Source organism: Lycorma delicatula, chromosome 3, assembly GCF_047948215.1.
Source record: "Lycorma delicatula isolate Av1 chromosome 3, ASM4794821v1, whole genome shotgun sequence".
Classification (NCBI taxonomy): domain Eukaryota; kingdom Metazoa; phylum Arthropoda; class Insecta; order Hemiptera; family Fulgoridae; genus Lycorma; species Lycorma delicatula.
Window position 1 is genome coordinate 160369278 of NC_134457.1, and position 24351 is coordinate 160393628.

The 24351-nt window shown below is 27.8% G+C and overlaps 1 protein-coding gene across 5 annotated transcripts; it reads right to left on the reverse strand.

Moving 5' to 3' along the window:
* Positions 1 to 958: 958 nt before the first annotated feature.
* Pabp2 (poly(A) binding protein nuclear 1) lies at positions 959 to 23658 on the reverse strand. Of its 5 annotated transcripts, XM_075360901.1 has the most exons (8): positions 23531 to 23658; positions 20456 to 20641; positions 13445 to 13559; positions 11824 to 11891; positions 11048 to 11242; positions 9465 to 9592; positions 3572 to 3621; positions 959 to 2709 (listed from the first exon to the last, which is right to left on the reverse strand). In XM_075360901.1, the coding sequence occupies exons 2-7, from the start codon at positions 20594 to 20596 to the stop codon at positions 3603 to 3605; spliced, it is 666 nt and encodes a 221-aa protein (XP_075217016.1). In that variant the 5' UTR covers positions 20597 to 20641; positions 23531 to 23658; the 3' UTR covers positions 959 to 2709; positions 3572 to 3602. The 5 variants fall into 5 exon arrangements, with proteins under 5 accessions (XP_075217016.1, XP_075217012.1, XP_075217014.1 ...); XM_075360897.1 differs by lacking the exon at positions 3572 to 3621; XM_075360899.1 differs by lacking the exon at positions 3572 to 3621 and having other exon boundaries at positions 20456 to 20613; positions 23531 to 23648.
* Positions 23659 to 24351: the final 693 nt, after the last annotated feature.

A 24351-nucleotide genomic window follows, 5' to 3' on the forward strand; every position in this document is an offset into this window, starting at 1 on the left:
ATATATGCAACAGAGATAAGGTTATGAAGAGGAAGATCAGCAAAATGCAGGCTACAATGAAGTTTCAATGTATGGTGTGGAAATTAAAAGGGGTGAATATGACTGAAGAGGTCTGATATAAAGGAGGAACCCTTAAAAAGAAAGTGGAGATAAAAGATTAGATTAATACACTGTAAGAGGATATCCACCCAAAAGATGCACAAGATATAATGCCAGGAAGGAGAAAAAGGAGGTAAAGCAAATGGAAGAGTGTACAGAAGAAAGAAGAATAAAGGGTCATGGCAAGATAGAAAGAGAGGTTTATTCTTTAAGCAGACTCAGTAAACAACTAGAAACTTCTTGTATATATGATACAAGGATGATAAGATGTACAATCACACAAGGATGATTCAAGATACTGCGAACTACTGCCTTAAATATGATAACTTTAATGGAATACTTACTGAATTTCCCTGAAATAGTAGAAATCATAAAATAATATCTTAAGAGATAAATTGCTACTTTATAAACCTAAATGAACTACCATAAAATGAACCATGAATTTTTCAGATTAATCTTTTAAATGAGTAATGTGTTTACATGCTAATGGAATGGGTTAGTATCATTTTTATCACATTTATACAAACCATACAAATAAAATTCAAGAAAAATCTGTGCTCATAACATTTTTTTTTTATTTTTACAATTTTTTTCATTTACATTTTTTGTACTTTTTTCTTTCAGTATTTTAACTAAATTATTCTTTTTTTTTCATTTTACACTTTTTTTTAATATTCTTTAATAACATTTTTTTCTTGGTCTATTAATACTATGTTTAACACGATAATTCATGTTAAATATTTAAAATTTTATTGTTCAATAAGAAGAAAGTAAGGTTCATAATTTTTTTTCAAAATAATTTCAAAAATTGAAATAATATAATTTAAAAAATAAACATTTTTCATGAAATAAAATAAACTTTTTAATTTATATAAAAAGGAAAAGGGTAAAATATAAGGGGAAAAAAAAATACTTCCACAGCTTATACCTGCAAAAAAACACATATACACATATGTACAAATTACATGTAAAATAAGTTCATTAACGATGTACATTGTAGTACTCAAGTACTTCATAGAGCAAATTACTCTTTCACAAAATACACATTCACTCTGGCACAGTATTTTTTTTTTAAAAATATAACTCACAAGAATGCACTGTTAAATTAATAATTCATCTATCTAGCAAATTCATCCAAAATGACACATGTATAATTAACCTTAAAAATTAAATAACCTACTAAACAAGTGATATATTAAGCTTAAAATTTATACGAAATCTACAACTGTTTTTTAAGGATCTCACTTCACTTTGTAATTACACATCCAAGTCACTAATTATGCTTTAGTTTTTTAACAGTTATCATAAATGTTAATTTTATTAATAATATATCACAATTCACAGGAATAAATGATATTCAGATAGTTTATCTAAACAATTAATAAAAAGAAAAAGTAAACAAATCATTAAAGCCAATAATCATGGCTTTAATGATATTATATTAGTGTTTAACCCCTTCCTTCTTTTTAATTAGTGAGCTGTCTGGGGCATTCATACCATGAATTTTTGCTACAGATTAATTTTTTAAATGAGTAATGTGTTAACATGCTAACCACTAAATAAAACAATAAAAAAAAATACCGCCTGTTTTTTTTAAAATTAATGTTTATGGTGTAATATGATTCACAGAATATGAATAATTTTACTATCCAATAAAATAACATCTGATATTTGAAAAATTAAACTTTCAATATCTTAATTAATCAATTTTTATATAATTTACGTATTTATTAATGCAATACTAACACCATAAAAAAAACACAAATTTTGAATTTATTATATATTTTTTTTACTTTCCTTTACACAAAATTAACAAGTAATGGTAAATTACGAAGTATTTACATTTGTATGATGGATATTATTCATTCCTAACCTCATCATTTAAATTTTCTGTTGCACGAACACTTTTGAAATAACTGTTTGTAGATCATTTTGACAGATATTGGAACAAAAATTAAAGAATAAAAGATGATGGTATAAACAGCTTATTACAGTCAGAAAGAAAGAGTAGCATAGTAACTGGGTTTAAAAAAAAAATTCTAGTATAATATTGTCCGATGTATTATTATTACAAAAATGTCTCTTCATAATATAAATGACAAAATGAATCAATCATTTGAGATTGTAAAAAATGATGAACATCAAGGTTTGAGTGTGAAATAAAAATTTAGCAATGAGAATATAAAAAATATATCTTTCAGTCGGTATAAGAGTAACAATGGTTATCAGGAGCCTGGTCTGAAATGTGTACCACTTATCAGGAAGGGGTTAAAAAGATTTAGTTTAGTATAATAAAACCTTAAAAATGTTCAGTTAACAATTATAAAAAGGAAAAATTTTGAACTTAAGTAAAATATTTATGATACATTACAATTAATTTATTAAATACTTAATTTAACTATTTAAAATCTACTCCAATATATATTAGAACACGAATGTAAATTTTTTTAAACATCTTTGTCAAATATGAATGTTGAATTACTCTCAAAACTATTTTATTTTCTATCCTGCTGTTATTGAACACATCTCAATAACAAAAAGAACAAGTTAGAGCACAATTACCAAAGCATTCTTCAATACGGAGAATAATACCCTCCTCGCCGGTAACTCCTATTACAAACAAGAAGAGAAACGTTTTTAAAAGAATTATACTGCAGAAAGAAATGACAATAAAATACATATATTTAAATAACAAAACATTACTACTACTCATATAAAAACATATTTTTCTAATAAAGTTTATTCAAAATAAACTTTTAATAATCAATCATATCATGAGTGGTATTTTAAGCTTAATGTTGGGCATATTGTTACAATAGCCATAACTGATACAATAGAAAAAATGAAAAGTTTGATTTTTGAGGCAAACAATTTAATGTTTCAATATTGAATCTCATAATAATTATGTAACAAAAATATTTATCTTGTCTGTAATCATATGACAAAAAGAGTACACTTTTTTAGATAATAAAATCGTAACTGTTTGTAAGTCAAACTAATTTGCAATTCAGGTTTTATATTTAACACATACAAAATATTATACTAAATAAAATATCATACTTGAAGAGCGATTCCCATCAATCTCAATAGTGTCATTCATAGGCATCGATTACTACTTAAATGAATTTTGAATAACTAAATTATGATTGTCAGATCAATGAATTTTTTTTATGAGCAACAAAAATGTCAACAACATTCAGAAAAGTGTGCTTCGTGTGTTCCTAATTTAGGTGATTACTGGAAGTAGTTCACTGAATTTGGTTTTGAAATTCGACCTTATTTTACACCCTTAAATTGCAGGATGTTACTTCTTGAAATATTCCAGATGTTATGGAATCACTGAATAGCCACAGCTGATATTTTATTATGCACCCGATAACCCCAAACATTTATACATACAAACTTTAGAAACCTGCAGAATAGAAGATTAATCAATCATTGAAAGTTTATAAATTCTTATTTCTATACATACCTGAAACACATAACTGCACAAGTCACTAAATTCATGGACAGGATGCCTTGCTGAAAGCAGTACATTCCACTAAAAGTTTTTCAAATAAATCAATTTTCAAAATTGTGAGGAAAATACTAGCTACATGCAATTTTATTTAATTTTGAAGACAAACTGAATTATCTGTACATTATTAAAGAAGTCTCCAGGTATCTAGTACATCTGTGTTAATTTGGGTCAAATGTGCAGTACTTGCTTTTTTTTGTTTAGCGAGTGTACCTAACTTTGTCAAGTTTTCAACCCTAATCAAACAAGCAGGGGATAATATACACCAAATCATAAAAATGTAGTTTAATAAAACTGTCTATGTTTCATTGTTCCAATGTTTGTCTTGAAAGTATTTTTCTTGTATTTTGAAATTGATTTAAAACTTGCTACACTCTGTTTGCCAGTCAGAATGTATCATTAATTAGAGCCCAGTTTCAATTAAAATGATTTTTGAGACATTACCAAAGAGCCATAAATTAAAATGTTACTGCTCTACCCAGGTCTTGAACTGCTTACCTTCTGCTGCATTATAAGGTAAATCAATAAATCTTAATATTTAAAACAAAATAAAGAACGAAACATTTTCAGGCTTCAAGTTCATTTCAATTTATATGAAAAAAAAAAAAAAAAAACAAACAAAACAGGTTAGGCATTCCGATTAACGTGACATATAATTGTAAAATTAATTTTCACGCAAAATAGGCTAGTTAAAATTGCATACACTAAAAGCAAATTTACTATTTATAAAATAAAGTCATAAAAATGTTATTTATTTACATACAATCTAAATCTTCAAAAAGAGTTAATTATGAAATGGGGGATACAAATTAGATGCTGGTCAAGGCTGATTTTACAACATTAATTTTTCAGATTTAAAAGGTCTGTGCTCTTTAGTTAAGTCTCGCTTAAGAAATTGTTGAGTCTTTCTTTTTTTATTATAGAAACTGTTTTGAAATCTGCCACTTTGAGTTCAGAGATCTCCAGTAAGAAAGGAATTGCTCTAACATACAGTTTTCTTCCAAAAATTCTTCTACACGTCCTTTAAAAATCAAATACGAGATATTCTTCCTTCATAATTAAAGCAGAATTCAATGTCTGGTTGTTTGAAAAAAAATCTATAATCTAATTTTTTGTGTATTTCTTTTAATCATGACAGAAAAATATATACCAATTAACAAAGGAAAGCTTGCTTTTATTGATAGGACAAATATATAAGTAAAGTAAAGTATATATAAGTAAATATTAATTTTATCAAGACACGGTATATAGAATATAAATTTCACGTAGTGTTTAAAAGTTGAGTAATATTAAAAAAAAAAAAAAACAATCTACATAAATATGGAATAACAGGAAATCAGCCAGTCCAAAAGCATAATTCAGCTAGATGTTGCACAAACTGGAAAAATTTTGTAAAATTTTAGGGAAACATTTTACATAAACAGTGAATACCTTTTTTGAAAGTTGCAATATGTTTACTGTTACATACAGGCTACCCCTGTATTTAATAATTTTCAACAAAATTTATAATTGTTTTTTATCATTTTCAACAAAATTTGGCAAGTTCAGTTCAATTATATGCTTCAGTTTTCTTTTTAATATGTTGCTGTTTTCATGCTTTCAGCGTTTAAGTTTTACAGTACTTTTGTTTGCAAGTTACTTTTTTTATTTATAAGTTATTTAAACAATCTTTTATATGTAAAATAAATCTAAAATAAACTTTGATATCATTGTAATAATAATATTATACAAACCTCTATAACAAGCTACATAAGCAATATCCCATTGGTTAACTAAAGGCGATATCCAAAATAAAGAAAAACAGGCCGATGTTTTAGAAATTTTATACTAAATCGAATATTTTGAATTTTTTAACTTCAAAATTTTAAAAGTTTGTGTAAATTTACTAATTTATGTTTGCTATTATATGTATGTGGACTAGTTTAATTTTTCATTTATTATTGTGTGTCAGCAACTAGTTTTCAGGAAATTAAATTTTTTCTTTTTATTAATATTTTCTAACTCTAGTTTTGGTGATCAACACTTGATGTAGTCCATTAAGTGGTTTGAAACAGGCAAGACAGTTCACCAAAAGCAGCCTTTTGTATTGTATTTCCATTTAAATTCGTATGAAACTGTATGTTGTTTAGAAAGTAAGTGCTCAACTATGCTTTGGTATTATCACATGTGAATTTTAATCAAAATTTTAATTACATTTAATGAACTGATTAAAGAAGTCCTATAATAATAGTGTTTTAAAGAGTTATAAAGAGCCTATAAAAGTAGTTTGGTTCATTGTCCACTAAACTTGCATGTCTTTAATTTTTAAAAAACCCACTAATGTAATAAAACATGATAAATTTTATGCAAGATTCAGATTAAAAGTAATATTGAGGTAACTGAACCAAACTGGGTAATTGTGACATCTCCCAAGTGTTGATAATAAATTAATGCAATCTGAGTGTGTAAAAAAAAAGATTTTTCCTGATGATTAGTATACATAGAGAATTTAAGTTTTCCTGATATTTAAATTAACAAATGTAAACATAATTATAGTAAATTACTTTCTTTTTTTTTTTTTACCTAACTAAAAATTTGAGTTTCAAAGTTTACATTCTGCAGCAGTAAAAGGTAAGCAAAATATTTACATTATAGCAAAATTTTTCATGTGTTTGCGACTAAAGAATTTCTCAATTATAAACTTGAAATTCAAAATTTATATGTTTATTGCTAAGAGAAAAGACACATTTTGCAAATTCATGTTATATTGAGAAAAATATATCTAACTTTTTTCCACTGAAAGCACTACGTTATACGTTGCCACTTTATAAATATTGGATAAGAGGAATGTAGATATAGACATTATTCAGATTGGTCTAAAAGTTATTGATTGTATTAACTGATCACTTTTGGTGATTCTAGGATTATAAAATCAGGTAGGGGTTGAGACTAGAAATTACAAGTTTGAAGGGTTAACACAACAGTGGACATAAATATGATGTTATTGCACTAGCGTACAGATTAAAAGAAAAAGTGTGGAACTGAAACGCAAGCAGTTCTATTCTTTTTATGCAGAATATTAAAATCAAATCAGTTTTTCTCTACCATCCTGATTTTTACTTTTAAAACTGAAAAAATAACAGGAAAATTTTAACTTCAGAATTTCAATATTATATATTTTGCAACATTTAACAGACGTTACTTTTTTCTTTATGTACCCAAGCCCTCTTTAAAAAAAAACCAGCACCAGTCACTCATAGATTCAGCCCTTCTGGTTGATGCCATTTTATTTCTAAAATATTTTGATGAAACCTTCTCTTTCCTCATTTGTTGCTCAAATGCCCAAATTTGGAGGAAATCAGTCAAGATGAAAATATAAAAAATGAATTTGTAATGACATTCTGGACCCTAATTTCTATACTTCATTAACAGTTTCCCTATTAACATATCCTCAGTTCTTAGCTTTGTTTTTTTTGTTTCCAAGAAAACCTTGAACAATGATCAACAATGGTTTCATGTTGCCATTCTTAAAATTTGGTTGTGTATTAATTTTTTGATTACAGTCCCGATGAATATTCACACTTTCAATTTATTATAATTTTATCATAGAAAAGCTTGAGTTTAATATTCAATGTCTTTCTCCATCTTTAACTTCAGCTTTTACAAATTCTTTAACAGTCTTAGTTTCATTGCGTAAGGTTTGATTAATGTGCTCATTAATATTACAGTAGTAACAAATTAAGTAAGAGTAAAGTAATTAAATTTTAGTTTCTATTTCTATACCATGAAAATTAACAGTATGCTTGTCTTATAAACTTCCCTCCAAGCTTGAACCTGAGGTTTCCATTTATTTAGGTAAACTCGTTGCTTTAGTTAGCCTATGCATGCTCGAGTTGATATTGGAAGTATTTTTTACAGGAACATGTGAATAGGCCTATAGCAATAGCTATGTAGGAAATCCAATATGAATAAATCTATTTAATAAAACAATACTACAAGTTTGAGTGTCATGTATATGCTAAAATTATAATGCTTAAAATGCATGTTTAGATGCCGATAACTTGAAAACATAATGTGATATAAAATTTTGAGAATAATTATTCTGATTTAGCATAAACCACATAAAGCACCTGCCTCCTCAAATAAAAATTTTGTAGACTGGTGTTATTTAATAAAATATAAACTACAATAATCTACAGCTTGCTTATGTTAATCTATTACTTGTTTAATATTTTGATAAATTTTCACATCACCTTTAACAGTTAATAACATTCTCTAACTACTAAATTAAAATTTCCTTCATGAGGGTATACAAATAACAGATTCAAGCTTCAAAACAACATAACTAACTTTCACTTTTACCCAGTCATCAGTAGGCAAAAGCAGCATTATCTTGAAACAAGAAAATGTTAAAGTTAAGTTTTAAAATCAACATTCTTTATCTTTTACCAAAAAGATTGATTTCCTGAATCAACAATTTGGAATTATACCAAATGATAGATTTAGCAGAGATCGTTGTTTAGATGGAGATGACTTAAAAGTATTATTTTTTTTTTAAACTGCAATTACGGTCAACTATGGGAAAAGGAAACAAAATGCTTAGATTTGATATTGCACATTTCCATAACATTATTATTAACATTTCCCATATGTATTTACTATTATCATTAAAATATATTAAGTCATTCTTTTTGATACGTATGTATTTATTAATCAGTTGACAGATTTTGACAATTAATGACCTATTATAATATTCTGATACAAACAGAAATCTTTTTCAAGATTACATTAAGAAATGGCTTATATAAAAGAGAATCTGTTATACATTAAACGCTCAGAAAACTTCTTAATAAAGTAAATAAGGATAAACATAAGTTTCAAACTCATGTCATTGACAAAAATGGCCCAGGAGAAAAAAATGATGGTTTTTCATTTACCACCATACCACAGCGAACTTAATCCTATTGAGCTCAAACGAAGTCATAAAGATTTGTGTCTAAATATAACAACACATTTCAAATGGATGATATAAGAGCACAAACAAGCACGGCACTTGCTACAGTAAGCATTTCACAATGGATAAATTACTGCGATCATGTGAAAAAAGTAAGAATGAAATATGGCAAGCAGACAACCTGCTAGACAATGTAGAACCTTTAAAAATTCACCTGAATGACGAAGAGTCTGAAAGTCATGACCATGGTAATACAGACAGTGCTAAGCCATTATGCCATTAGCGGACAGTAAATATTTAAGATAATTAGTGTAACATTTTTACTGCAAGTTAATTCTGTAAATGTATAATGTTTGTGTGCTAATGGAATATAAATGTATAAAAATTTTTAAAAAATATTCAGTATCTCGTATTAATACAGCCACCCAGAAGGTTATTTTGAAAATTAAATCTAAACAAAAAAAAAATGAGGTAAGTCTGCGCTCAGTGAAACCTATGTTACTATAAGTCTGTACAAATTATTTGACAATATTTTAGATATTTTATCACATAAAATTTTTTAACTGTTTGAAAATGATGTTTATGTGTTATAAAAAAATATGTTGTTGAAATTATATTGATATCTTAGGCGATGGTATGATGGACTGCTGATTACTGATAACTGAATAGAATGTTTTTATTGTGAATAGTAGTTATAAACTCCCATAAGAAAGTCATGACATAAAATACTCCATAGTCTCAACTAAATATGTCATAGAGTATAATTTATCTAATGTTTCATATTAAATTTAGAATTGGAGATCTAAATTAACAACTTTCATATATATAACCTTTGCACAAAACATTTTCAAGATGATCATGATTTAAATACAACCATTTTTATAATGGCCATAATTATTTGAAACTACTTTTTACCTGGGTCGTCTTGTAGGTCGGTAGCCATAATAAAACCCCCTCGTAGACCGAGCTCTAAATCGAGTCGCTCTTGGAAATCCTCTGTTAGTTGTGCTCAAACCAGGACGGTTTGTTCTTTTAGGATTAACCTAACAAAAAAAATTAAAACATGTTCCAAGTTTATTTTCAAAATCTTACTTCTTAAAAAAAAAAACTTACAGCTTTTAAACACCTTGAAGGAAGTATATAGTCAAAATTTTATTTTGTACATTTTTTAATAGGAATAAAATTTATTATAGGAATAGATGCTAAGCTGGGTTAAGTAGGGTTCCACCACTAGCAATAAGTATATTTTTAATTCCTTTTTACTAAAAAAAAAAAAAAAACAAGTCATTTTACTAAATTATTTGGTTAGGTTAATACAACAGTATTATAAAAACGATCTTTCTCAAAAGTGCTATTAATAGAAAATCATCAATTTTCAATCTTAATAATTGGACTGTAAAACACAACACACAATTATGAACATTTCAATAGCTACATTTTTGTATTAATGAAGTAATAACATAAATTAAAAAAACAATGAAATACTTTATCAGCATAGTTAAGTTTTTTTGTACAAGGCGAGTCTTTATGTTCAGATCAACAAAACTGGGAGAAAATAATAAGGAAATGGTACTTTTCTGGGTGATTACACTAACAACTCATACTGTATCAAAACCAATTAACATCAATAAAGATACCAAAAACTTAAACCTGTATTCAAGCTTTATTGAATTCTACAATTTATACATTTAAATTTCACAAGTATACTGCAGGCTAAAAAAATAATAATTATACATTTAGTTCATGGCCCTAGAGGTTAGAATGATTCCAAAGTAATTATATCAGCTCAGCATAATGGCTTGAAAGCTATTAACATTGATAACAAACTGCTTAGTTTTAAGCCTGTCGTTGTCAAAATCAGTATAAATTACAATTAAGAGATACAATAATCCATAGCTATACTGAATTTACAGCATGGCATGGGTAGCTTAAAGTTTTTAGATCATATATATATATATATATATATATATATATATATATATGTGTGTGTGTGTGTGTGTGTGTGTGTGTGTGTATAAGCAAATTAAAAGATGAAATGCATTTTTTAAAAATTACTTTTATGAGGTAGTGTTTCATAGACTATGCTGGAAATCATTGTGGCTTACATTTAGAACATGATGTAAAATAAATCCTGAAACTATTTGAAGTGTGTCAGGTAACATACTTTTCATATTTTATGCTGGTTTGAAGAACATAGCTGTACACAAAAGCAATGATTAACATAAAAAATTCATAGTAATTACCACATATATGTATAGACGCTAACATCTTAACCTTCTGCTGAGATAGTTATTTTCATGAAGAAAAAAATTTCCATTAAATGTAAACTTTATCACTAAAATTCTAAAGTTTGTGTTAAACATTAATGTAATTGATATAAACAGGTTAATAAAAAAAGTGAATTCATAAAATCAGGAAAAAACAAAATGTCATTAGGAAGGGGTTTTTAATTAAAATTAACATGGATGTTTTAGAAAAAAAAAAAAAGAAACATCTACCTTAATCTGTCTGCCACGAAATAATGATTCATCCATGGTCATAGCAGTGTGAACAGAATCCCTATCAGCAAACTCAATATATGCAAAACCCTTTGGGTGGCCATCAAATTTGTTACATAATATAGTGACCCTATTTATAGGACCACAACCATGAAAATGTTGTTCAAGTTCTTCAGCTGTTGCACCGTAATCAACCTAAATGTAAGAAAATAAAACAAGTTGGTAAAAAGATCTAAAGAACCTATGTATCAGTCATAAAATTATATCACACTATTACTTACAGAATTACTATTCATGCTACTTACAGCTTGGCAAAATTATATTCATTGAAACAATAGAATATGATAAAAATAAAACACAGAAAATCTTATTTTTAAGTTTAATATTGAGGACTTTCTCTCTAAAACAAACAGCATAATTAGAGTAACATGATAGTTACATGATCAAACAAAAAGTTAACATCTGAATTTTAATGTGAAATGAGCAAAAATAAACAGTAATTTAGACCAAAAGTTAACACAATTAAATCTTCATTTTATTTAATTGAAATTTAATAAACAAAATGATATCTATCAATGGTTATACCAACCAAAAAGATACTGAGTGTTTCATTTTCAATTTTTGTTGTCACTTTCTGCAGCTGTGTTCTGCATTCTGCAGCTGAAGTTTTACGCCGTATATACTCAAAAGTTATTCAGAAAAAAATTTGTACAGAAGAAAAATAAGTCAACTTATTTAAAAAAGAAATAATAATCATAAAAATATAATTTACTTACATTTCCGACATATATTGAACGATTATCTACTTCCACTTTTTCTTCAAAAGACAGACTGAGCGGACTCGCTGCAACATAACAGATTGGTACAACATCGGTACAGGTCAAATGAAACATTTCACTTGTACCAAAAAAAAAACGTAACTATTTACAGCTGCGAATAAAACACTAAAAAATTTCCAATCCTCATTTATAGTTTGTGGCAATCTAACATTGCTTAACTGCATATTTAATGATTGTTAACGAATAAATTCAAATTTAGACTGAAAAAAATAAATAATTTGTATAGATTCAAAGTGTATATATACATGGCTACATACACACACACACTCGCACACACAAAACTGGATTCAAACTTAATTTCATTAGCAGGATGATAAAATTTTCTTACTTATTTACTATCATTATATTTTTAAAAATAAATGATTCAGTGATTTTAATAAACTTGTGGCATGATGGTCATGTTTTTAATATAAATAACATCTTGGGCTAACCTTTGATATATAAATCTGAACAATAACAGAAACAGTGTATGATCCTTGAATGAAATAAGGATACTGTAAATAGAAGTATGTTCAATACATCATGCCATGATTAAAATATTCTTTTCTTTCTTTAAGTCACCAAAGGCAGATGAAATAAAATTCTCTACACACAATGTGATTTTATTGACAACTGCTTTTTTGAGTAGTAGGTTTTTAATAAAAGAAAGCAGATTCATTATGTCTTAACACAAACAATAAATGAGTAGAAACAGCATGGTAAAATAATAATTTAATCCACTGATTATGTTTTTTTAATCATGTTAGAATTCTTTTTTCTTTTCTTTTTTTTTATATTTTAATATTAATTTTTATACTTTATTAAATAAAAAATGCCACTACAAATATTAATACTACATCTATGCATGTAATTATAATTATATAGCAGCATTAAAAATTCATTTAATAATATAAGTAAACAAATAATAAAAATTAATAACATAAAACAGAGTTCAAAGGTGCTTCAAACATTTCAGAGTGAAACTAAAATTAATATTTTAATCTATTGCCAATAAATGCATAATTATCACAGCATCAAATATCACAGAAAGTATATAATTAAAAGGAAAAAGTAGAATAAAAATATTTTTATAAACACAAAAATATCCAAATCACCTAAATTATAAAAACAATTAGATAAAATATCACTACAGGCATAATTCAACTATTTCAATAGAAATGAAAATAAATTATTAAACTTTTATAATTAAAAAAATAATTGCATTATATTTTTTGATTACTTTCAAATGGAGCACATGAGAATAATTCTAGCAATGCTAAATAATTATCGGTTAAAAAAAAATGGTTAAATTCAATATACTTTGGTTTTATCACTATACTTTCTTGATAGCCTGCAACATAAATTAATGTGATCAGGAAATTCTGACAGAAAAATTACTTTTAAGAAACCATCACAATATAAAAGGACCAGTGGCAGGTAGTAATTTACAATCATAATAAAACAACCAAAAAGAATTCTGCGATTAAATGGCATTTTTAAAGGTTTAAAAAGATTTCAGAGCAAAAAAAACTCTTTTTCATAAATTTTTATAGAGAGGGACAACAATGTTCAATCTCACTGATGGTGGGAGGGCTGCCCAAATTCATCTGCTTGTCGACTTCAGATTGGAGCTGCTTTAACTTCTCGGCTTCTTCTTCCATTTCACGGACTCTTGCCTTTATTGCCTCCAATTCCTGATAAAAAAAAATTTTAAATAAATAAATGCCATTAATAAATTAAATTTATAACTAATTAACCTGATATCAACCATTACTTTTCTTACTGACCAAGAAGTGTAAATAAATAAAATCTTCTCAATAGAAAAAATGTACAACAAGATCCTTCTTAGTCTTTCTTTTGGGGGTCCACCATGTAAAACACCTGAGGTACAAGAGGCAGAGGCATCATAAAGGATTGACTTTCTCTGATAACAATGCTATTAATGATTGGATATATACCTAGTTTATGTTGTCAAAACAGGACGAAGTGACACACTTGTATTGCTAAATACCACCTGCATTTCAATGGGATTGGTATGCTGAAATGTAAAATAATTTGGTTTGCTGAAAAAAAAAGGAAACCATTTTACCTTTAACTTTTCCAAGAAAGCAAGTCATGGATAGTTGTTATTTTAGAGAACAGTTAGTACTTTTGGGAACACCTTATGCTTAACAGTTGCCTGTAACTATTTGCTTACAATTAATAGAAGACAACTATATCATTACAATATATATATTTTTTTAATTTTTAAGTTCAGCATATAATTTAGATCTCACTAAATTATTTTAATGACAAACTTTATCAGTATATTTATATTAGTTTTTCGTTATTATACTAATTAAAGTTAGTAATAAATTACAACTACCTTAAAGAATAAAGTTTTTATTAATTTGAACCTATTTTTTATCAATATGATGAAATCTGGTTAAATATAACAAAATTTAATTTTTACAATATAGGAAAATGTGTCTGTTCAGAGCTAATATGAAGTTCCACAATCAGTGGTGTTGCATTCTGAGGTCTTGCCTCAGAATGGCTAAAAGACCAATTTAGAATACGACCAAACAATATTTAAATCGTGTTGTTTTTGCCAAATTTTGTTTGTAAATTTTTTGTTTTGTAATCTATGGCTATGTTTGTGATGCGTTACGATCCTAATGTTATACGTAGTACTTGTATGTATTCTTTGAATTGGATAAGAATGAATCCATTTCATCGAATTCTGGGCTTACAGCAATTCTTGGTTATGTTGTGTATTTTATTAATGATCTTGAAGGCAATATAAAAACAACCTTCTATTGTTAATGCTGATAATTTTACCTGAATATTTGGGGATGAAAATAAGTCTTAAGTACTTGACAACACCAAGTTTTTTATTTAATCTTTCTTATCTACGATTTATGTACCATACATAAATATCAAGGTATTTTATTGTTCAATTTTTTAACAGGGTGCATTTAGAAATAGTTTGGCTAGGTTTGGTTTGACTGATTCGGGCTTGCACCCGGACTGTAGGGTCGATAACATTGTGAACCATGTCATTTATGTTCGTCCTCGGTACAAGGCTGAACATACCAGAGTTGTTAGGGAGCTTGAGAGACTAAATTCCTTTCTTGATCTGCGAGTCAACTAGAAGACTCACAGAGAATGGACTATTGTGGCTGGCTTTCTCTGTTTCCTCGCCATGAGCAGAATGACTGCAAGGGTATAAGTAGAGTAGCACCCCAGGTGGCTAGGGACCGTCTGGGCAGTTGATTGGCTAGAGGTAGATTGATTGGAGGTTGATTGGCAGCGGATTGGTAGAGGATTGGCATCAAGCCACGGTTAGTTAGAAAAGTAATGGTGATTATTATTAGTAATGTTTGATTGTTATTAGTAATGTCTGCTGTAGATGGAATGGGCAACCATGCAGCCGTGAGGTGTAACATTGTTTTGACGAGGGCATTTTAAAGAAGCCTACAGCGAAGGCTGAGTTATTAACTCACTGATACAAATGTCTACCAAGGCATTTACATTGATGGCATCCCAAGGCCTGGTTTATTACTGTGTAAAAAGTTAGAGGGCAAAAAACAACTCCCATTAAAGCCCATCAGAGCTAGGAACGGGGAGGGTGGTGTGGCAACCTGAATCATCACAAGGCAGGTGTCTTCCCCCTATGGGGGATGGGATGTTCAGTTTTTTAGTACAGTTGTCAATTGTTACACAGATGGATGTGATACGAATATAAAGTTTAAAATAAGTGTGTATATTTTGGCTTGTGGGATGATCAGCAGTCTTCTGAATAACTGTAAGTTGCATTAAGTTTTTTGAACATATATTTTCAAATGTGTATGAATACTTTAAATACAGTATTTTCTAGGAAGTTACACAACTTTTAATGTTTACATCTGGTGTAACATTTAAGTTGGGGTGTAATGTTGCTGAGTGTGAAGGATGTGCAAAATTGTGTATTTTCATTAGAAGGTCTGATTGAGTGTGGTATTACTGTTGCATGAAAGGTAATCCTGTACTAATATGGCTTAAGTTAATATTACAATTTCAGCTGCCTAGTAGCATGTAAATAGTTTTCCTCATATAACTATGCTAATTTAGAGATTGGTTATATCCTAAAATGAAAACAGGTTTTAAGTTATGTGTAAAGTTTAGAATTTTTTTCTCTACATCTACGAGCTGTTCTCAGGTGTTACTTAAGATCTAACTATTCTGTCTTTACATTTTATTAACTTGTATACAGGGACAGGAGTAGTTAATGATAGGTCTAATAGATTTGTAGATTTTGAGTAGCACTTTTTACTTATCTGCCAGTGTTAGCTTAGGTGGCATTTTTGCTTTTAAATATCTGTTGAATTATTATTTGATAGTTTAGTGCAGTCATATTTTAGTTGAATTATGTTTGATTTTATCTGTGATGTATTATACATTATTTATAATACTGTTTACTTTTTTGCACTGTAAATAAACTAAACAAGTTGTACTGATTTTTTATTTCACAGAATACGTAATTTTTTAATTAACTACGCAGATGAAGATGTATGTTTGATCATGTGGTAAGGGTATTATATATACCTGTATGTATTTTCTATACATTATGTAAGTGTTAAGTTATTGTAAATTTTTCTAATGCTATTTGTCAAACAGACTGAATTCAAGTTTGTAGATTCTCAGTATGTTGTCTGATTAACTATAAGAAACAAACAAAATATAAAGGATCAAATGACAAACTAACAAAACACATTGTAAATGGATCCCAGGATAATACAAATTAAAATGGAGCAATGACTGTGAAAATATATAGATGACCACATATAACTGCATTAAAAAAAAAAAAACATAAAAATTTCACAATGTGAAATTGATGCTAAGTTTGACAAATATCATTAATTTCATAATCTAATTTTCTTATTGACCAACAATGAAGCAGGTTTCTTAATCACTTCAAGACCACTAACAGTGCTACCAACATGACATTGATAAAGGGAATGCATAGCAGCTTTTAAGGAATCTTTTAGAAATCCACTTTCATATATTTAGAGTAGTTATTTTTTAAATTTATTTTAGAGCACTACTATAATATTCCAAATGAATTCACATAGCCCAAGACTAGATCATCTAGAAGAGATAAATTAAAATGAAGATAATAATAATACAAGGTTTGTTTGTAAAATTCCTGAACTTTTTAAATAAAATATGTTCCGCTTGCTTACCTTAGAAGCTATTTAGTCCTGTAATCTTCAAAGTAATCCCCTCCCTTGGAATACATTGCCGGTAATGTTTCTTTCATTCTTTAAAACATTTCTGGAAAACTTCATTTCAGACAAAGCACAGTTCAGCTAGTGAATTTGAACTTTCAACTTTATTTTTAATTTAGGGAATGAAAATATTTGGCTGGTGTTAGATCAGGTGAATAAAAAAGATGTAGAATGACTGTTGTCTCATGTTTTGCAAAAACTGACCAATTAATAGAGATTTATACATGGATATACTGTCAGTATATAACACGCATCAACATGACTTCCAAACTTCAGGCCTTTTTCCTGATCGCCTCACAAAGGTATTTCATTACTTCACAATAATATTTCTTATCTTGGCTTCTGAAAGAAATTCATGGTGGCCAATGGATTCACAGAAAAAAGATTGTTTAATGTTTGACCACACTGGTCTTGTTTTTATTAATTTAACAAAGACTTAAGACACCCACTGTGATGATTGAGGTTTGTTTCAATAATGCACTTCCATACCCATGTTTAATCACCACTAATATTATGATTATTTAAAAATTTTTCTTCTTGTTATCTCAATTAAAAAACTCATTTAATTTGATTCTGTTGTCCTAGTCTGTCAAAAGATGAGGTACAAAGATTAGAACGAACAAATATTTAATTTTTTCAACATTAATTTATTAGTTGAAGTTTGGCCATTTCAGAAATGTTTCCATTACTCATATATTCAAGTCTGACTTAATGCTTTATTCCCATATGCTGTTTGTAAGAATTCAAATGTTTCTGTAACAATTTTCAGTTTCACACAAAATGCTCATGAAATTCACTCATTTTAAATGCAATAAAAATAGCAAAAACCACTTTTTGACACAAACACGTGGAATACAATGACTAAACAAAATATTACATGGTGGTTTTCACTAAACTGTTATTCATGTTCTGCTAGGTTACAGTATATTATACATTCTATTAGTAGCACTATCTATTGCACAATTTAAAAAGTTTTAGAATTTTACTGACAAACCTGAAATATTTCTATATAACAATCTCGAGATTTATTTCTCTTTTTTTATGACAAAACTTTTCAATTTACTTTTAGATTCAAAATTTATGATAGGGAAATTTATAAATAATTTATTAACAAGTGAATAAAACTCCAACTCTTCCTGAGCAGTATGTTACACATGTGTTATAATGTCATGTTAATAAAATGAATTCATCTATACAAACAGTATTCTAACTTTGTTTTGAAACAAAGGCACAGAAATACTGAAATGTTGCTGTGAGATTTAAGAGCTTTTCAAGTTTTTTTTTGTAAGACTCCTTAAAGAAAGCAGTTTAGTGCTAACAGAAGTAAAAAGAAAAGAATAAGAAAGCAAACTGTCTTCTATAAATAAAAAATAGTATATAATCAACACATTGTTAAATTATTGTAAAAAATATCTAGAAGGCTTGAAGTTTAATGAGGACCTAATTTTATATTGCATAAATTAAATAAAGATAAATAATTACCTAGTTACTTATTTTATTCCTACTATTGCAAATAATTTCTGATTTTATGTTAATAATTGTATATTTTATATTGCATAAATTAAATAAAGATAAATAATTACCTAGTTACTTATTTTATTCCTACTCTTGCAAATAATTTCTGCTTTATGTTAATAATTCTATAGTTCCTTGATCAAAAAAACTGTTTACTTTTGCACTTTATTCTGATTAATTTCTGGTGAAGCTAACAAAAACTACAATCAGTTTTTCTTAAAAAAAAAAAAAACATAATTTTTTAGATTTCTATTTTAAATATGATTCCCTAATTCAGCATAAGAATACACTCTAAATAGATTGTGTGAGGCAATACATATTCAGATTTACTCATTAAAAGTCAAATACAGATCAAACCTTTAGCAACATATATTACAGAGTACAAAATCTGACTTTCAATATTTTTGTTTGCTAATGACAGAAACGATCCAATTTAACAGTTTTCCAGTCACATTATTCAATTCATCTTTAAGACAGACTTTATGTTTATCTTTGAAGACAGCAGCTATAATACATCATGATATATCAAAATTAGCAAAAAAAAATAAATTTTGCTAACAGCAATGATCTCGCACCAATGAACCACTAACTATTGCCAACTTCAACATATAACCTTAACTGGTACTGCAGATTTTAATAAAAATATCTCTAAATTCATTATTAAACAAGTCAATTTAAATTAACTGGATAATATTTATCCAAGTAATTACTGGCTGGTGCTAAATTATAATTACTAATGATGGTAATAAAAATTCTATGTCAATCTCTTTTAGGATTTAAATCCAGAATCATCTGGATGATAGGCAGTATCTAATAATCTGCTAATCAGAATTTTGAAAAGGTTGTAAGGAAATAACCAAACAAATATATTGATGCCTAACTTGAAAGCTTGCGTATCGTGTGTAAAATGGAAAATTTATCAGTTTAATAAACACATCCATTATGAAATACTTATATATTACTTAACCAATTTGAATTAATGCTTCATCAATGTCCAAAATTCCTTGAATATGCTGTTTTATAGACCAAACAATCAACAAACTATAAACCGACCTTCCTTTGTTTTCCATTTTCAGAAAGCAGATAGAAAATATTAATTAACAGTAATGAGACACATTTGTGAGTCACTGGTGTAAAACAAAGGTAATATAATTGTTTACTACACACAGCATAACATTTAAATGGAATACTTTCTATACATCTCTTTTACATATGCTAAATTACTGCTTAAGTATAGAAATAGTAATGACTTAAAAAAATACTAAACAATGAAGAAATTCACCAGAAACCTAGTAAAATATATCTCGTTATAACTTCACAAAGTTAAAAAATATTGAGTACCATATAGTTGTTTTACTGCATAGTGTGTTATTTGCCAGCAAAAAACATAGCAGAAAAAATCTTCCCCATACAGACTGAACAGAATATCTAATAATGAACGACCTCTAAAAAATGGTCCAATGTTATCTAACAAAGCTATATTAGATTTTCTGAAGCTAACGGATGGACACTTGTGACCCTACTGTTTCAGTTCCAGAAATACATTTCTTTAGATAACCGCCCTTTCATTACAGCAAGTTAAAAAAAATAATTATGTACCAAAAATTGTGCCAAAGTGAACTTGAATACACAGCGTAATTACAAGACAAGTCTGATAAAATTGAAATTATTAGTGAAAAAATCCAAGAATGATGAAAGTAGGCATAATAACCTACATTACAGTATTATACAGGAACACCTCTAGAGGGTGATAAATAACTATGTACAAATATTACATTTGTACATATACATTTTTGCCAACATTATATAAAATTAATGATACTGACAGGGTCATCAACATTATTTCCTCCTCCACCTGCTGTGTGATCTGACACAACTAAGCTGTCAACTATTTCTGCTTCTTGACCATTTTCAATAGTATCTAATCCATCATCACCACCAAGACGTATTTCTTCATTATCAGCCATCTTGTTAACTGTCAAAACTGAGAAAATGTATACTTTTTAAATTACCTGCAAAACAAAGAAGAAAAAAATTAAATAATAAAAGTTGTAAACTAAAGAGGGACCTATTGGTATAAAAAGGTGACAGTGAAATGGACTAATGGCAAAACAATTTGATTCCCTAACAGTCATGCAGAAATAACACATTTTCAGCCATTTTTTCCTCTACTAACGCGTTTTCATCATCTATTTTTTTTAATATATAATACATTCATCACATATAATGAAGCATAATCTTACTGAAATAAGAAGCAGTACAAAATGAATAATAACTCATGTCATAATAATTGAAGTGGTTTCTGTTTATAATATCACTTTTTTATAATGTAGAGGATGTTAAGAACTGATCATCTTTTCATAAATAATATTTATTGAAGCTTTGCATTTCTTTCAAATGTAGTTAGTTTCCTTTGGCGGCTGCACACTTACACTGAAAATAATTAAAATTTTTGTAACTCAATCTTAGAAACTTCCTCTAGCACCTTTGTTATATAAGCAGTGTACTGGTATCCTAATATACCTTTCCTTTAAGAATTGATTTCAAGCAAAAATGAAGTAAAATTGGCAAAGGAAAAATCAAAGTAAAATTGGTGCCAATCCAAAGGACTACCATGAATGTTATACTTCATCATGTATGGTTGTTCAGTATGGATCAATATGCTGATAAACTAGAATTTTCAGACCATTGTGGAGAACACTGGTTAACATCAATATTTAAATTTTTCAAATTATTTCCTGTACATATTGAACATCGCAAAATTTTTGCAATTTGTCATAGAAGATAATGCCTAAGAAAATGTAATATTGAGAACTAACTTAACCCTTTCAGAAATGTTTACAGCACTAATAAATCTCTATTTTCTTTTCCATTACAATCTTACTATATGCTTAGTTAAGCATAATGTTTCAGACTGATCTTTTATAAGTGGAATCTAAAATTTGACATTTGAATGCTACTAACAACAGGAGTTTTAAACTGTAACAACGTCCTACATGCATGCTATAAAACACATAACTATTGCTGTTAGAAGAGGAAAAAAAACATGATGTTGGCTGTAATGTGATGTCGTGTATGTTATTAACTCTTGAAGAAAACTAATTTCTCAGTAATGTTTACTATTTCAAACAGTAGGTGCCAATTCTACGAACTTTCTGCATTTATACTGTATTTATATTACTCTATTTATATTTATACTGTATATGATGATACTATCTATTATATTACAATTAACCCCTGTTTCAATTCTTCAGAATATAAAAAAAACAAAATCTTATTACTTAATAAATATGTATTTATTAAAATACTGCAATTATAAAATGATGTGATTCAGAAAAAGGTTTTGAAAAAACATTTATAAAATTTGATTTGATAAAATTGCAGATTTATTAAATCTGCAATCCCTGAATCAGTTTATTTTCTTGACTATATATTTTTTTTTTAACTGCTACAAATATAATTACCATTAACAGTAAGTAAAATTACTTTTGTAAAAAAGTAACTTGTCAGATGACTATCTAAGAGGTAGCCAACAGAAATCACAAAGAACTGGCACAATATGAGAAGGTTCTTGTCAATTAAAGATTCTTCAGTTACTCAAAGGAAAAGAAATAAAAAAAAAAAAAAAAATTGCATTTACACCAATATAATTAGTGAGAAATCATTGATAGTTTTAGGTGGAACTTTACTACAGTAAGTGAAAAAATTTGTCCTTGTCATAAACTGAATAATTTAAATAGAAAAGTAAAATATCTACAGTGGTAAATTTCTTTTGCATCCTCTGAAATTCTTTTAGTTAGTTGATGTTCTTTAGTCCAATCCAATTGGAACTCTGTATTATCAAAGAGCATCGCCATTAATTTAAACTAATTAAGGCACAAGCAGTTCAGACTACTTAAAAATTTGAATTACTGAAAGACATTGATTACACATTAAAATAATATTACAAGAAAATAATCCAGTAAAATTTATATAATTATTTTTATTTTAAAACACCTACAACTACACATAGCTGACTTCTAAATTTTCATAACTGTTAGTAGACAGAAGCAAGAAATTTCAATAAAAACACAGTAGGCCTAACTGATGAAGAGGTATTTAACTTTGTTGACATTTTTTACACACTACAAACAATTTCATGATTAACATTACTCACTTTATAAATAAAATAGAAATTAACAAATAGGGAATAATGTATATTCATTCAAACATGACTTAACTGTATTTTAAGTAAATATCATTTCTAGTTATTGATATCTTATTACAAAGATTCAAACTATAAGTAGTGCTGTATTGCTAATTCAAACTATAAGTAGGTTCAGCTTAGTAAATGAAACAATCTGCAATGTTATATAGCATAGCATGTTGCTGGGTACTGAAGCGCAAAGTAGTGAAGTACAGCTTCATGTCGGAAACAGGCGTGAATCGTGATAATAGAAATGTAAAAACATTAACAAAACAAACATCCCAATCTTTATATAAACAATTTTATTATTTTTATACAACAATTCCCGATTCAAATCAACAAGAAAGACCATAAGCATCGAAGCCCGTGAATGCTTTAGTTAATGTCTTTTTTTACCTCATGTTTTGGAGTAAACGAAGACCGCGAAAAACAAGATTCAACGTACAACACAACGGAAGCCTATAAACTAATTTACATTATTGTAATAATGAATAAATGCATTTCATACATACTACTAACAAGTATCCAACTAAACAGGTTAAATAGATATATTATTTAAAACGAAAACTTAACCTCTTAATTATGAACACGTCCAACGCCATTTTCAGACTAGGTTGCCGGCTAAAGAACGTATTTACCACGCACTTCTCAGATAAGTAAAGACTAAATGCGTAATCAAACTTCATGAAAACTATGTAGAAGATAATTCACTTACCAGTAGAAGACGTTTTTAACTGGCTTTGACAACTTTAACCGCTAATACAGTAAACTAACTTAAGCACAAACACGCACAATAAACTACGGAACAAATTTCCAGGTCCAGGGATCACAACTTCCTTTTTCTGATTTAACCAAAGGGAAATTTTTTGTTACAGAAACGTTACACAATTTATTTGAATCATTACATAGACGTTATTCCTCTAATAAAATGGCTTAATATATTTATTTTTATTTTTTCATTATATAAATGTAATCAATCATTCATTAGGAAAAAAAATTAAAATTAAGGACATTAATTTAAATACTATTAATAAGGTAATACCTCTAAATGTTTGCTATAAGTAGGTTTATGCATTTATTTTCTAAATAAATTTTTTAACATATACAACTTATATTGCTTTTGTTCACTAATGAATTGATTATTAATTTCTATATTGTTGACTTCCTGATCCGTTGGGGTAATGTATTAAATTAACGAAAGAGGAATCGTTAATTTTACACCTACCGACGATATTACTATGGACTATTGTAGTATACTCAGTTAGAATTAAGGTGAAACTGTTTAATAATATAAACGACCTTCTATTGATTAAACTTATTTTAATTAATTGAACAGTATATTTATTTATCGGGCTATTATTAATTTTCCATCTTTATTACTGTCGTTTCTCCTACTATTTTCACTATTATGAGCATGTGGCCAGTCTATATTAAATGCAAGTTCAAAATTAAAATATTTCCACTACTTATGAGTAGTGGAATGAAAAAAATGTGAATACGTTAAAAAAATACAGTATATCCTTATGCTGCGTTCAA